This window comes from Eutrigla gurnardus (assembly GCF_963514095.1).
Source record: "Eutrigla gurnardus genome assembly, contig: SCAFFOLD_51, whole genome shotgun sequence".
Classification (NCBI taxonomy): domain Eukaryota; kingdom Metazoa; phylum Chordata; class Actinopteri; order Perciformes; family Triglidae; genus Eutrigla; species Eutrigla gurnardus.
The window spans coordinates 205,122-217,606 of record NW_028155430.1 but is presented as its reverse complement, the minus strand read 5'-3'; the positions used below and the strand labels follow the sequence as shown (position 1 = coordinate 217,606).

The 12,485-nt window shown below is 47.2% G+C and overlaps 1 protein-coding gene across 7 annotated transcripts; it reads right to left on the bottom strand.

The window, feature by feature from the left end:
- Positions 1 to 3,162: 3,162 nt before the first annotated feature.
- Positions 3,163 to 9,266, bottom strand: LOC311010286 (uncharacterized protein). Of its 7 annotated transcripts, none has more exons than XM_084040825.1 (3): positions 6,342 to 9,266; positions 5,993 to 6,261; positions 3,163 to 4,908 (listed from the first exon to the last, which is right to left on the bottom strand). In XM_084040825.1, exon 1 carries the CDS (start codon positions 9,162 to 9,164, stop codon positions 7,506 to 7,508), a length of 1,659 nt encoding a protein of 552 aa, XP_083896951.1. In that variant the 5' UTR covers positions 9,165 to 9,266; the 3' UTR covers positions 3,163 to 4,908; positions 5,993 to 6,261; positions 6,342 to 7,505. The 7 variants fall into 7 exon arrangements, with proteins under 7 accessions (XP_083896951.1, XP_083896953.1, XP_083896954.1 ...); XM_084040827.1 differs by having other exon boundaries at positions 6,132 to 6,261; XM_084040826.1 differs by lacking the exon at positions 3,163 to 4,908 and having other exon boundaries at positions 5,161 to 6,261; positions 6,342 to 6,643; positions 7,433 to 9,266.
- Positions 9,267 to 12,485: the final 3,219 nt, after the last annotated feature.

Genomic DNA, 12,485 nt, shown 5'->3' with positions numbered 1-12,485 from the left:
CCGACCATCAAATAGACATAAATGGCATAATATTCAATGAGAAAAATAACAACACATATTTATCATAAACATACATATGCATCATACCCTCATTTATCCCAGCCCGAAAAAGGTGACTTGATGGCAATCTTTACATTCCCCCCCCCCCCCCCCAGCGGCTTATCAGGGCCATAATAGGGCTTCATGTTTACCACATTCACATTGTCCACCTTTAGTTTGTCAGTCGACCAACGAACACGGTCATTTACAGGACCTACTTTTTTCTCTACCTTAACAGGCCCTGACCATCTGGGTGCAAGCTTGGCAGAGAAACTTGTAGAAGCTTTAGACAACGGGTGTGACCTGATCCAGACCAGGTCCCCGACAGCAAAGTGTACGTCTTTGCGTCGCGCATTATAATACCTGGCTTTTCTAGCCTTGGCTGCACTGACATGTTTTTCAACCTCTTTCATGAGTTGTGTGTGTGCGTGCAGTGTGTGGTATGCAGGCGTGCCAGGAAGAGGAGATTTGTGTATGAGACGCTCTAGAGGGCCTTTGATGTTACGACCCAGAGTTAACACGGCAGGGGTCACGCCAGTGGTCTCGTGCACTGCGGTGTTGATGGCGAGGCAGAATTCAGGCAACCATCTGTCCCAGTCCTGATGGTGGTCTTCCACATAGGAGGCGATCATGGGTCTCAGTGTTCTGTTCACCCGCTCAGTCAGGTTGGTCTGAGGGTGGTACGCCGTGGTGAGCTTCTGGGTCACGCCCCAGGATCCACAAAGACTGGTCAACAGCTGGCTTGTAAACTGGGGGCCGCGGTCAGACACTAGGAAGGCTGGCACCCCCCAGCGGGTGAAGATGTCGTTCTTCAGGATCTGAATCACCCTTGGCGTCTTGGCATCCCTCAGAGCGAATAGCTCCACCCACTTGGTGTAATAGTCAAAAGAATTGTTAAAAGAATTTTTCCGTAAACGAATAAATTCACCCAAGGAGGAGATCGGAGACATAAGTAAAGTCGACGTCTGACTTTAATCTTGTACAAGAGGAGCAGTTACAGTGCAACAACGTGTGAGGCTGCTACAGAGGAAGTGCTCAAATCATTGTTGTGACTTGAGTCTTTTAAAGGCACAGGAGATAACGCGTCATTGAAAACATGTAATACAAGACATCATGTGCACAGGGCCCCTGATAAAGGTTAGCTGTTCTGCAGGAGGCCCTGTTCAGGTCATTAGTGGAAATACTAAAGTCATCAACAGTTCAATATATGCTTTAAGGCATGAGGCCTCCTAAGACGGTGACCTCAGAGGATGCTAAAGTTGTAAAAATACTGAGACCCCTAAAGCTCTAACATAAACAGAAGACACTAAAATTATGTGGTTATACAAAATTCTTATAACATTCCCTCCTGTTTATGCTTATCTTAAGCATAATCATTAGTTACATTTTGTGGAGGGTGAGAGCGAAAACCCTGTCAGGCAGTTTCATAGCAACTTCCAGTGACCATCTTTACATTCAGGCAGGGACATTCTCTCACGGCCCCTCTGCCTACAGGCGACCGCCTTGTGGTCCTCCAGTCCAATCGGGAAAATACAATGATTCAATTCAAACAAGGTTATACATAATACATCTAGCAAATCTAATCTCTAACAGTCTAAAGCTTAATAGGAAGGAAGAATAGAAATCAAACAAAATGTCCAACGCAGGCTGGTCAACCCATCGATCCCGTTAGTTGAACCTGATCCTGCCTAGGAAATCTCACCCTGAGCTCGTGGAAAACAATAAAACATTACAGACTTCCTTCCATCATGTGATTAACACATATATACATAGTGGAGACAACATCCTTCTCTTAAGCTGCACTCGTAATGCTTATCAGTATCTTACATCTTCCTTTTGGGATTTTCTGTAAATACATCATTGTGCTGTGGAATTTATGTTTTTATTTTTATTCAAACTACTAATCATAGAAATCCTCCAAGTCTCCGTGCATGTCCTCAGCTTCCAGATCACCTGGAACTTTCTGCTCACCTAGGAATCGGGAAGCACACTTCACAGGGGTTATTTCATCATCACTGTAATCTGATAGATATGATGTTGCATCACCTTTATCCTCATCATCCGGCACTCTGGTGTACAGTAACATCTTGTTCATGGCAACGTCAGTCAGCCTCTGAACTAAGTCTCTCAGGAATGGAACACAACAACAACACAACGTAGTCATAATTATGGTCATTATATTTATGGTTATCAGAGCTGATTGTATGAGCCCTGACCACCTCCCAAACATGTTCTCCATCCATGAAAAGTAAGGGTGATCGTCAATACCTGAATTTTCTGCGAACTCCTCGGATAGCGATGTCAAACCTGCCGGCTCCCTCGTCACACTGCTGTCAGGAGCGGTGTTATTGGGAATGAAAGTGCAACACATATCCCCAAACATCTTACACACGCCTCCCTTCTCGGCCAGCAGCATGTCCAGCGCCAGCCGTTTCTGCCATGCCATGAGACTAGTCCTATCTAATTGTGAAGACAACCCCTTGATGCCGTCTCTGACATAATTGATGAACCTTTGTTGGTTATAATACAAATAGTTAATCCAATCAATGTTAATGTTGGTCTAAGTGTCTTACCACCGCAGAACCACCAGATGTCCGCCCTGGTCACAAGGTCTTCTCACCCACGCATCCTGCACACCCCCTTCTCCTCTGATAACTTCAGGGTTAGATTACAGGAAGCCAAAGTTCCTACACTAACCGTACCGGTGTCTATGCCAGGAGAAAATCTAAAAAAAGAAAGACTCCCTCATTTTTTCGGAAAGAAAGTCATACTATACTATGTTGAAAATTCACGAAAATGCCAGTCAAAATAAATTAATAAAAAATATTAAAATGTCATAAAAATCACTCGTATCGCTTGTCGCGCCAAGTCTGAGTGTCATGAGTCCAAAACATGCATAAAAAGCCATGGTCAAATTAAAAAAAAAAAAAAAAAAAGTCATACTATAGCATGTCTAAAAAAAGTGAAAAATCGACAAAATTCATAAAATGTTGTAAAAATGATTTAAAAGTTGTAACATATGCTTGTATATCGCGTGTCAATCAAAGTCTGAGTGTATTAAGTTCAAATAAGTCATGGACATATGAGTAATGGCTTGCAGGTGGTTGAGTGGTTCGAGTGGTTAGAGCAGATGCCAGTTCCTATGTACACATATATACAGATGTCACTGGTTCAAGTCCCAGCTGGAGGGTGTTTGCTTCATGTCACATCCCCCTCTCTCTCCCATATTTCTGTCCACTGCTAAATAAAAAGGTGTCTATGCCAGGACAAAATCTAAGAAAAGAAAGTCTCACTCATTTTTCGGAAAGAAAAACCCTATACTATGTTGAAAATTCACGAAAATGCCAGTCAAAATAAATTCATAAAAACTATTAAAATGTCATAAAAATCACTCATATCGCTTGTCGCGCCAAGTCTGAGTGTAGTGAGTCCAAAACAGGCATAAAAGCCATGGTCAAATTTGTAGAAAAAAAAAAAAAGTCATACTATAGCATGTCGAAAAAAAAGTGAAAAATCAACAAAATTCATAAAATGTTTCATCAATCATAAAAAGGCCGGCCGAACAGGATTTCAAATGGGCTGAGGTTATTTCTGGACCTGATTCTTCCCCTCATGTACATCAATACAATGGGGAGGGCCTTAGTCCAGGGTAGTTTTGTTTCCTCGCAACATTTGGCAAGTTTGTTCTTTAGGGTCCCATTTTCGCGTTCTACCGCCCCACCGCTAGCTGGGTGATAGCTACAATGTCGCCTCAGGTCGAACCCAAGGTACTGGCTGATGCTTTTAAGCGCAGCATTTACAAAAGGGGTCCCGTTGTCACTCGAAATCCGTGAGGGCACTCCCCATCTGGGAAGAATTTGTGTAAGTAAGGCTTTTGCCACTGCCGAAGCGTCTTGTTTGGAAGTGGGAAAAACCTCGACATATTTTGAAAACATATCGACCATCACAAGGCAGAATTTCTTTCCCTCACTTGGTGTTAGTTCTATGAAATCCATTTGTAGGTGATCAAACGGTCTGCTTGCTGGGGGATGGGCGCTCTGTCTGACCCTGATGCCTCTGCCCACATTGTTTGTTGCACAGATCACGCATCTTTTGCAAAAATTTTGGGAGTAAAGTGAGAAGCCTTTAGTGAACCAATGTCTCTGGATGTCACGTGTCATCCCCTCTTTTGACGCGTGGTCTTGACCATGCGTCAATTTAGCGTAATAGTGAAACAAATAGCCTGGTAGGCAGGGCTTATCGTTGGGACCATACCAGACATTTTGTTTCACCACCCCGCCTGCCCGTCTCCAAGCATGTTTCTCCCCCTGTGTTGCTCTGCTCTGTAGTTCTTGTAAGTCTGCATCGGGTGTTACAGCTGGGCTGGAAGTGATAGCGAGCTGTGTTATCAAGGGTTGCTTAGCAGCGACCTTGGCTGCAGAATCAGCACAGGCGTTTCCTTGTGAAACGTAGTCTGTTTTGTGTGTGTGTGCTTCGCATTTGCATATGGCAATGTGACGTGGCAACAGCAAAGCATCAAGGAGAGAAGCAACCAGTCTGTGGTGAGCGATGGGTTTGCCCGATGCAGTCAGAAAGTCCCGGTTGGCCCAAATTTGTCCAAAAGAGTGGCAAACCCCCCACGCGTATCTGCTGTCTGTGAAAATAGTGACAGTCTTACCTCTAGCCAGTTTGCATGCCTCAGTCAGAGCCACCAGCTCTGCAGCCTGTGCTGAATAGTTAGATGGGAGAGGCTCAGCCAAAAGTGTCTCATGTAATGTGGTGACTGCAAACCCTGATTGGTTGAGGCCTGTTTCCAGGTTCCTTGATGCTGAGCCGTCCACAAAGAGCTCCATGTCGGGGTTGTCAAGGGGTGTTTCCCGGAGGTCAGGTCTGGGGGAACAGATTTCGTTAATGACAGCCACACAATCATGGGGCTCCCCATCTTCAGCTGTGGGGAGCAAAGTCGCAGGATTTAGTATTGTGCAGCGTTGTACAGTGATGTTAGGCAGCTCCAGTAAAATGGTATTGTATCTTAGCCACCGGGCAGGGGACAGGTGTGAAGTTTTCTTCTCTAAAAGGATCATAGAGACTGCATGTGGTACTAATAAGGTTAGTGGAGAGTAACCTGCAATGTCACGTGAAGCTACGACTGCTTTCTCAGCTGCGGCCACAGCTCTGAGGCAAGCCGGAAGGCCGGCTGCCACGGGATCAAGTTTGGATGAGAAATAGGCAACAGGCCTTTTTTGCCCCCCATAGTCCTGCAGTAACACGGAAGTCATGTAGTGCCCCTTCTCGTCAACAGTTTGTGTAAAAGGTCGGCTGCAATCAGGGAGCCCCAGAGTGGGGGGTGTCTGTAGAGCTAGTTTTAGGTCAACAAATGCTTTTCCCGCATCAGGTGTCCAAGTGACTTTGTCCTGTGCCGCGAGACCCTGCCCATGAGCGATCGCTGCCAACGGTGCCTCGATGCTTGCATAGTCAGGAATCCACTGTCTGCAGTATGATGTCATACCAAGAAAGCTCATAACCTGTTTCTTTGTGACTGGTTTTGGGATTTCTTGGATGGCAGAGATGCGTGATTGGGAGAGTGTTTTCCCCTCTTCTGATATGATGTGCCCCAGAAAGGTGACCTGATTACAGGCGAACTGTAATTTGGATGAGCTGACCTTGTGGCCGTTGTCGGCCAGGTGTTTAAGCAGGGCCAGCGTGTCAGCCACGCAGGCTTCTCGTGTGGGAGAACAAATCATTAAATCATCCACATATGCCAGCAAGGCGCTGTTTTGTGGCAGACTTAAGGATTCTAAATTGTCACGCAGAGCGGCGTTGAAAATGGTGGGAGATTCGGACAGGCCCTGGCACAAACGGGTGAATGTGTACGTTTTACCTTCAAATGTGAATGCGAACCAGTACTGGCTGTCGGGATGTATGGGGATGCTGAAGAAGGCATTAGCCAAATCAACAACAGAAAACCACTTACTTTCAGGTGGGACCTGTGAGAGGATTGTGTGAGGATTTGGTACCGTAGGGGCGCGCGCGTGGATTGCTGCATTTACCGCCTGCAGATCCTGGACAAACCTCCATTCATCTGGCGCGCCTGGAGGCCGAATCTTTCTCACCGGGCATATCGGCGTTCGGACGGGTGAATTTTCGCAGGGGACGATGACGCCTGCTTTGAGGAGGGCCTCAAACACCGGTTTGATGCCCTCCACAGCCTCTTTCCTTAGTGGATACTGCCGCTGGCAGGGCCTGTAGGAGGATTTTGGAGTGATTACAATTGGTTCCGCATTCTTTATCAACCCTACATCATGTTTGTGTCGTGCCCATACCTCTGGTGGTACCTGTTTTAGCTCTGGGATGTCACTGACATTATTGACCATCGTCCCCATGTGTGGAGGTGTGAGGTGTGGTGCGTGAGATACCTTTGGGTTTTGAAGTTTAATTTCGACGGTTCTTCGAGCAGCGATCGCCTTTTGAATTTTAACTCGGTGCACCTTTAACCCCTGATGATACTCGGTGTTGGGGTCATCCGTTTGTGTCCACTCAGTTGCATCGATGCATTTTTTCAGCCAAGGTTCCAAGTTTTGTGACTCCCCTCCTTTGATCAAGGAAACAAACGGGAACTGCGGCACTTGGAACGAAATATCAGACAGGCACACAGAGATTACACATCGTGCGTCATCCCAATACAGATAGAGCAGTTTTAGGTTATCACACAGGCTGTTCTGTCCAAACCATGTCTGTTCAAATGGTTCATCTTTCCCTGTGGAAGTGTGTGCAGCACAAAACAAGTCTGTGTGGTGCATGACATCAGCGTGTGTGAGTGCAGCTGTGTGTGTGAGTATGTTTGTTATTGCAGCGAGGTCTGAGGAGGGGAAGTGCCACTGATACTGATAAGTTATTTCTGTGCCGAGGGCAGTGAAAAAAGCCTGATTGTGTGAAACATTTCTGAGTATGGTGAGGCCTTCTGGCCCTGAGCTTATGTTTATGCCCAAAACACACATAAGGTCTCTCGCCACAAGATTTATTGGACATAAATTCGACAAAAGAAAAGAATGTTTAAAACTGCCCTTCTGATTGTCTACACATGTCAGTGGGACAGTGTATTGTTCTGTCACCAAGGTACCCGAGGACCCGACAGATTTTGCGCATCTGCCGCTCAATTCAGGTGTTGTTTTGAATTCTGTTTGTCGTATAACAGACTCTGTTGCTCCTGAATCTACCAAAAAAGTGAGGGGTGTGCCTTCAACAGTGAGTGTTATTGTGGGTAAATTCCGATAGGCAGCTGAGTTTAGTGAGGCATACATTCCGTCAGGTTTTCTGTTTTCTGATGTGTGTGAGTTTTCTAAGTGATCAATGGCCTTGAGTATGGAACTGCAATTGTCTTGTGTAGGCTGTGTGGGTGTGCTGGTGTGCTCACGTGTCCCATGGTTGGGATGGGGGTCTGTGTCTGATCCAGATGCGCCCGTCACTCTCCCCGGCCCTCCGGCTAGTCAATCCCCCTCGTTGCGCCCTCTCTGGTGGTTGTTCTGCCATTGTCCACGCTCCGGACAATCGTTTCGCCAATGTCCAGGTTTCCCGCAGATAAAACAGCTGTCGTCATGCGCTCTGGGCCTCCGTCCACGCCCTCTTCCTCGTCCGCGCCCTCCATTTCGATTGTCTCTACCCTCCCCGCAGTTTCCCTCGTACTGCCTTGACAAGGGCCGGTCACGTCTCTGTCTGTTGGCGCTGTTATCTGCATACAGGCTTAGTTGGGCCATTTGTAATTTGGCGGCCGTTTGCTCCGCCTTGGCTCTCCTTTTGTTGGTGGCAACTGTCTCAGCATGAGTGGCGTGTAATTCTATTGTATTGAGTCGTCCCGTTTGCCAGCCGACGCACATTTCTTTGACCTTTTCTCTGATCTCTGGTCTCAGTCCATTGACAAAACGATCACGTAGGTGAGCCTCCCATGCAGAGAGGGGCTGATCGTCCCCCATCAGAGCGGGTCGTGGAATGCCGCTGTGGGTGTCGTGCACTTGAGTCAGCCTGGCAAGATATTCAGACGCCAGCTCGCCTTCCTTTTGCTCGCAGGAGGACAATTTTGTTACATCCATCCTGAGGCGGAAAGTGTCTGTGATGCGAGTGGCGAGCTGACCGATGGCCGCAACATAGGCGTGGTTGTTCGCATGGGTCCAGGTGGGGTCTGTCATTTTTAAGTCCTCGTCCGGGTAGCCATTGGCCACCTGGCCCCAGGTTGCCCCCATTTGTACCATGAGCAGCCTGCGCAGCTCCTGAGTGGTAGGCCGGAAGTGCTGGCAGAAAGTCAAAAGTTCCGCTGCATACTTTTGTCCCCCATCCCTGACCTTGGGGAACAGGGCAGCAGCCTCTTTCATGTCCGCAAATGTCCAAGGCCTGTGAACCAATTGCACCCCGTGTGCTCCGTCTGCTACCTCGACCATAGGTGCCTGGATGAAGATGGGTGCATCCTGGGAGTCGTGCTCCGTGTTGTTTAGGTTTTTACTCCTGGTGAAGTAGGAGTCCGGCTGGTGCGGGTAGCGAGGGGGTGGTGTGGAGGATCGTGATCGCTGGTGGCCGAGCCCTCTCGCTCTGCCTCTGCCTATTGAGGCCGTCCGGTGGCCTGGTCCCTCTCTCTCCAATGCAGCCAAGTCGTCGATGGGATACAGCACTTGCCGAGGCTGTTGTGCGGGTTGGGCAGCTGCCTGGGCCTGTGGCTGGGCTGGATGGCGGTTGGGTGGTTGATCGACCAGCCTAGCTGGAGGAGCCGAGTCGAGGTCCAGGGTCGCATCTAGTTTAAGACATTGAGAAGAAGGAGGGGGGGGAGAGGTTGTTTTTTCCCTGCCTGCCTGTTGTCTCTTTTCCCTCAATTTGGCTTCCTGCAACCAGCTGTCGTAGGCAGCCCAATCCGCTTTGAAAAGCTCCCTTTTTCTACCCCTTCTGCTCTTCCTTTCCCTGTCATCTTTCTCCCTTTGCTTGAGGTTGCCTTTTAGAATTTCCAATTGCCTGAGACTAAAACTGCCTCTATCGGGAAAACCGCACTCAGTGACCCAAATTTCAAATTGATCGACGCAAGATTCACCGTAGTTTGTGATCATATACTGGAGGTTTGGGCTAAGAGCCAGGCCATTATCCCGTTTGCTTTGTGCTGACCCCATTTTCGCGTTTAATTTAGGCTTTTGTTAAAGTCGAACCGGTATGCCAATTGTTTGATTGATTTTGTTTTTGATCTTGAAAACAGTCTGTAGGCTGAGGTCAAAAACAAACGGCAACAAAACTTTTAAGGAAAGGGTTTTTTCCCTTTCTATTCTCTCTCCACTCTCTCTCTCCCCTCAGCGGAGGAAGGGAGGGCAGAGGGGGAGCGCTGTTGATGAGACCTTGGGATACCACAAGGTTCCTATTCACAGTTAATATTACTTATAATATATTTCTCCAATCTCCACCACACACACAGACATACAGGCAAAAGATAATTAGAGATGGAAAACGATGAAAAGGGCACAACAAGAACAACACACAAAAAATGACAACTAGGTCCTGGTCCTCGCAAGGCACCTACTTCACACAATGCAAGCTATTGGGTCCCTTCTAAAGAAAAAAGCGCTTATCACCCATTTGTTGAACCGACTTAACCCGTCTGGGTGAATAACACTGGCAGTGGCCAAATCTGCCAGCTAACTCAGCTGTCCTACTGGCTCGAAGATAGGGATGTGCTTATACCACTGTCTTCCTTTCGATCCAAATACCAGGTGATACCAAGGCTGGTATCACCGATACTAATACCGACACTGATACTGTTGGATGTCCATGTGTATATGAAAATTACGACTTTTACAATGCATTAATATTTCCTGCAAAAGTGGACTTGGAATCGATATTTTGATGTGAAGACTGATTCTAAACAAAACACACTCCAAACTGAAAGTATCGATACTGGCGGACCGATATGCACATCCCCACTCGAAGACAACCAAAGAAAACGTTGCTGTAAATCCCTCCAAACGGAACTAGTCCGTGAGACAAACGTTTTTACCAAACCTTATACTTAACAGACTCGAACTGAAAAGAGCAGTTGATCAAGCTGCTGGCCGACCCTTGCACAGACTCGCACTGTACGTCAATAACAAGTGGACTCGAACCACTTGCAGAGGAGGGACTGGAACCCTCGTCTTTGGTACCACAACCAGACGTCAATAACAAGTGGACTCGAACCACCTGCAGAGGAGGGGAGCTGACAGACTCGAACTGTACCTCAACCCTCGTCTTTGGCCCACAATTTGAAAAGAAACTCACCGGAGAATATTGAAGAGATCCCTCCACCAGGTTCGCGGGCACCAACAGTGAGAGAGCACGCCCGATAGTTGGACGTCAGGCCCCCACGTCCCAGCTGGATTTTATGCCGAGGTTGGAGTAGGAGCGTCGCTCCACTGTGCACAGATTTCACCGTCAGTCCTGTCCGCACGCGCCTCTCACTCTTGGTGCCCACCCAGGGACGCCAATTGTTGTGGAAAAATGAATCTGCCCAATAAAGATCAACAACCAGGATCAGCTTTTTCTCCGAGGTTTATTCCACTAAGTATTCTCATCTGCAGAAGAAAGTACCGTTCACCCCTGCCTTCTGATGCAAAGGTTCAGAATCAGCAGGAACGACCCTGAGTCCAACAGCAATCTCCCTTTTAAGGAGGAGGAACCAAAGGACGGATCATGTCCTATCTTACAAAGACAAGATGTACAGGCAAGGTCAAGATTTACAGAACACAGGCGTCATAGTCCTGAAATTATCTTATGTCAATGTGGCACTCATGTTCATATCATCGACAAACGGGCATTAATTTTCGTCATAGCATAACAGTCGGAAAGGAGATGCGGATCGACGTCTGACCTGACAAATATTCTGATAATAAATTACAGACATCCAAAATTCCCATTACAACCCAAATTTCAAATTAATCGACGCAAGATTCACCATAGTTTGTGATCATATACTGGAGGTTTGGGCTAAGGTCCAGGCCCTTATCCCGTTTGCTTTGTGCTGACCCCATTTTCGCGTTTAATTTAGGCTTTCGTTAAAGTCAAACCGGTATGCCAATTGTTTGATTGATTTTGTTTTTGTTCTTGAAAACAGTCCGTAGGCTGAGTTAAAAAACAAACGGCAACAAAACTTTTGAGGAAAGGGTTTTTCCCTTTCTATTCTCTCTCTCCTCTCTCTCTCCCCTGCAGCGGAGGAAGGGAGGGCAGAGGGGGAGCACTGTTGATGAGACCTTGGGATACTACAAGGTCCCTATTCACAGTTAATATTACTTATAATATATTTCTCCAATCTCCACCACACACACAGACATACAGGCAAAGGATAATTAGAGATGGAAAATGATGAAAAGGGCACAGACGAGGACAACACACAGAAAATGACAACTAGGTCCTGGTCCTCGCAAGGCACCTACTTCACACAATGCAAGCTATAGGGTCCCTTCTAAAGAAAAAAGCGCTCATCACCCATTTGTTGAACGGACTTAACCCGTCTGGGTGAATAACACTGGCAGTGGCCAAATCTGCCAGCTAACTCAGCTGTCGTAACGGCTCGAAGATAGGGATGTGCTTATACCACTGTCTTCCTTTCGATCCAAATACCAGGTGATACCAAGGCTGGTATCACCGATACTAATACCGACACTGATACTGTTGGAGGTCCATGTGTATATGAAAATTACGACTTTTACAATGCATTAATATTTCCTGCAAAAGTGGACTTGGAATCGATATTTTGATGTGAAGACTGATTCTAAACAAAACACACTCCAAACTGGAAGTATCGATACTGGCGGACCGATATGCACATCCCCACTCAAAGACAACCAAAGAAAACGTTGCTGTAAATCCCTCCAAACGGAACTAGTCCGTGAGACAAACGTTTTTACCAAACCTTATAATTAACAGACTCAAACTGAAAAGAGCAGTTGATCAAGCTGCTGGCCGACCCTTGCACAGACTCGCACTGTACGTCAATAACAAGTGGACTCGAACCACTTGCAGAGGAGGGACTGGAACCCTCGTCTTTGGTACCACAACCAGACGTCAATAACAAGTGGACTCGAACCACCTGCAGAGGAGGGGACTTGACAGACTCGAACTGTACCTCAACCCTCGTCTTTGGCCCACAATTTGAAAAGAAACTCACCGGAGAATATTGAAGAGATCCCTCCACCAGGTTCGCGGGCACCAACAGTGAGAGAGCACGCCCGATAGTTGGACGTTAGGCCCCCACGTCCCAGCTGGATTTTATGCCGAGGTTGGAGTAGGAGCGTCGCTCCACTGTGCACAGATTTCACCGTCAGTCCTGTCTGCACGCGCCTCTCACTCTTGGTGCCCACCCAGGGACGCCAATTGTTGTGGAAAAATGAATCTGCCCAATAAAGATCAACAACCAGGATCAGCTTTTTCTCCGAGGTTTATTCCACCAAGTATTCTCATCTGCAGAA

Bases quoted from the DNA above. Each gene is read 5' to 3' on its own strand.
- LOC311010286 (XM_084040825.1), bottom strand. From the start codon at position 9,164: ATGGGGTCAGCACAAAGCAAACGGGATAATGGCCTGGCTCTTAGCCCA.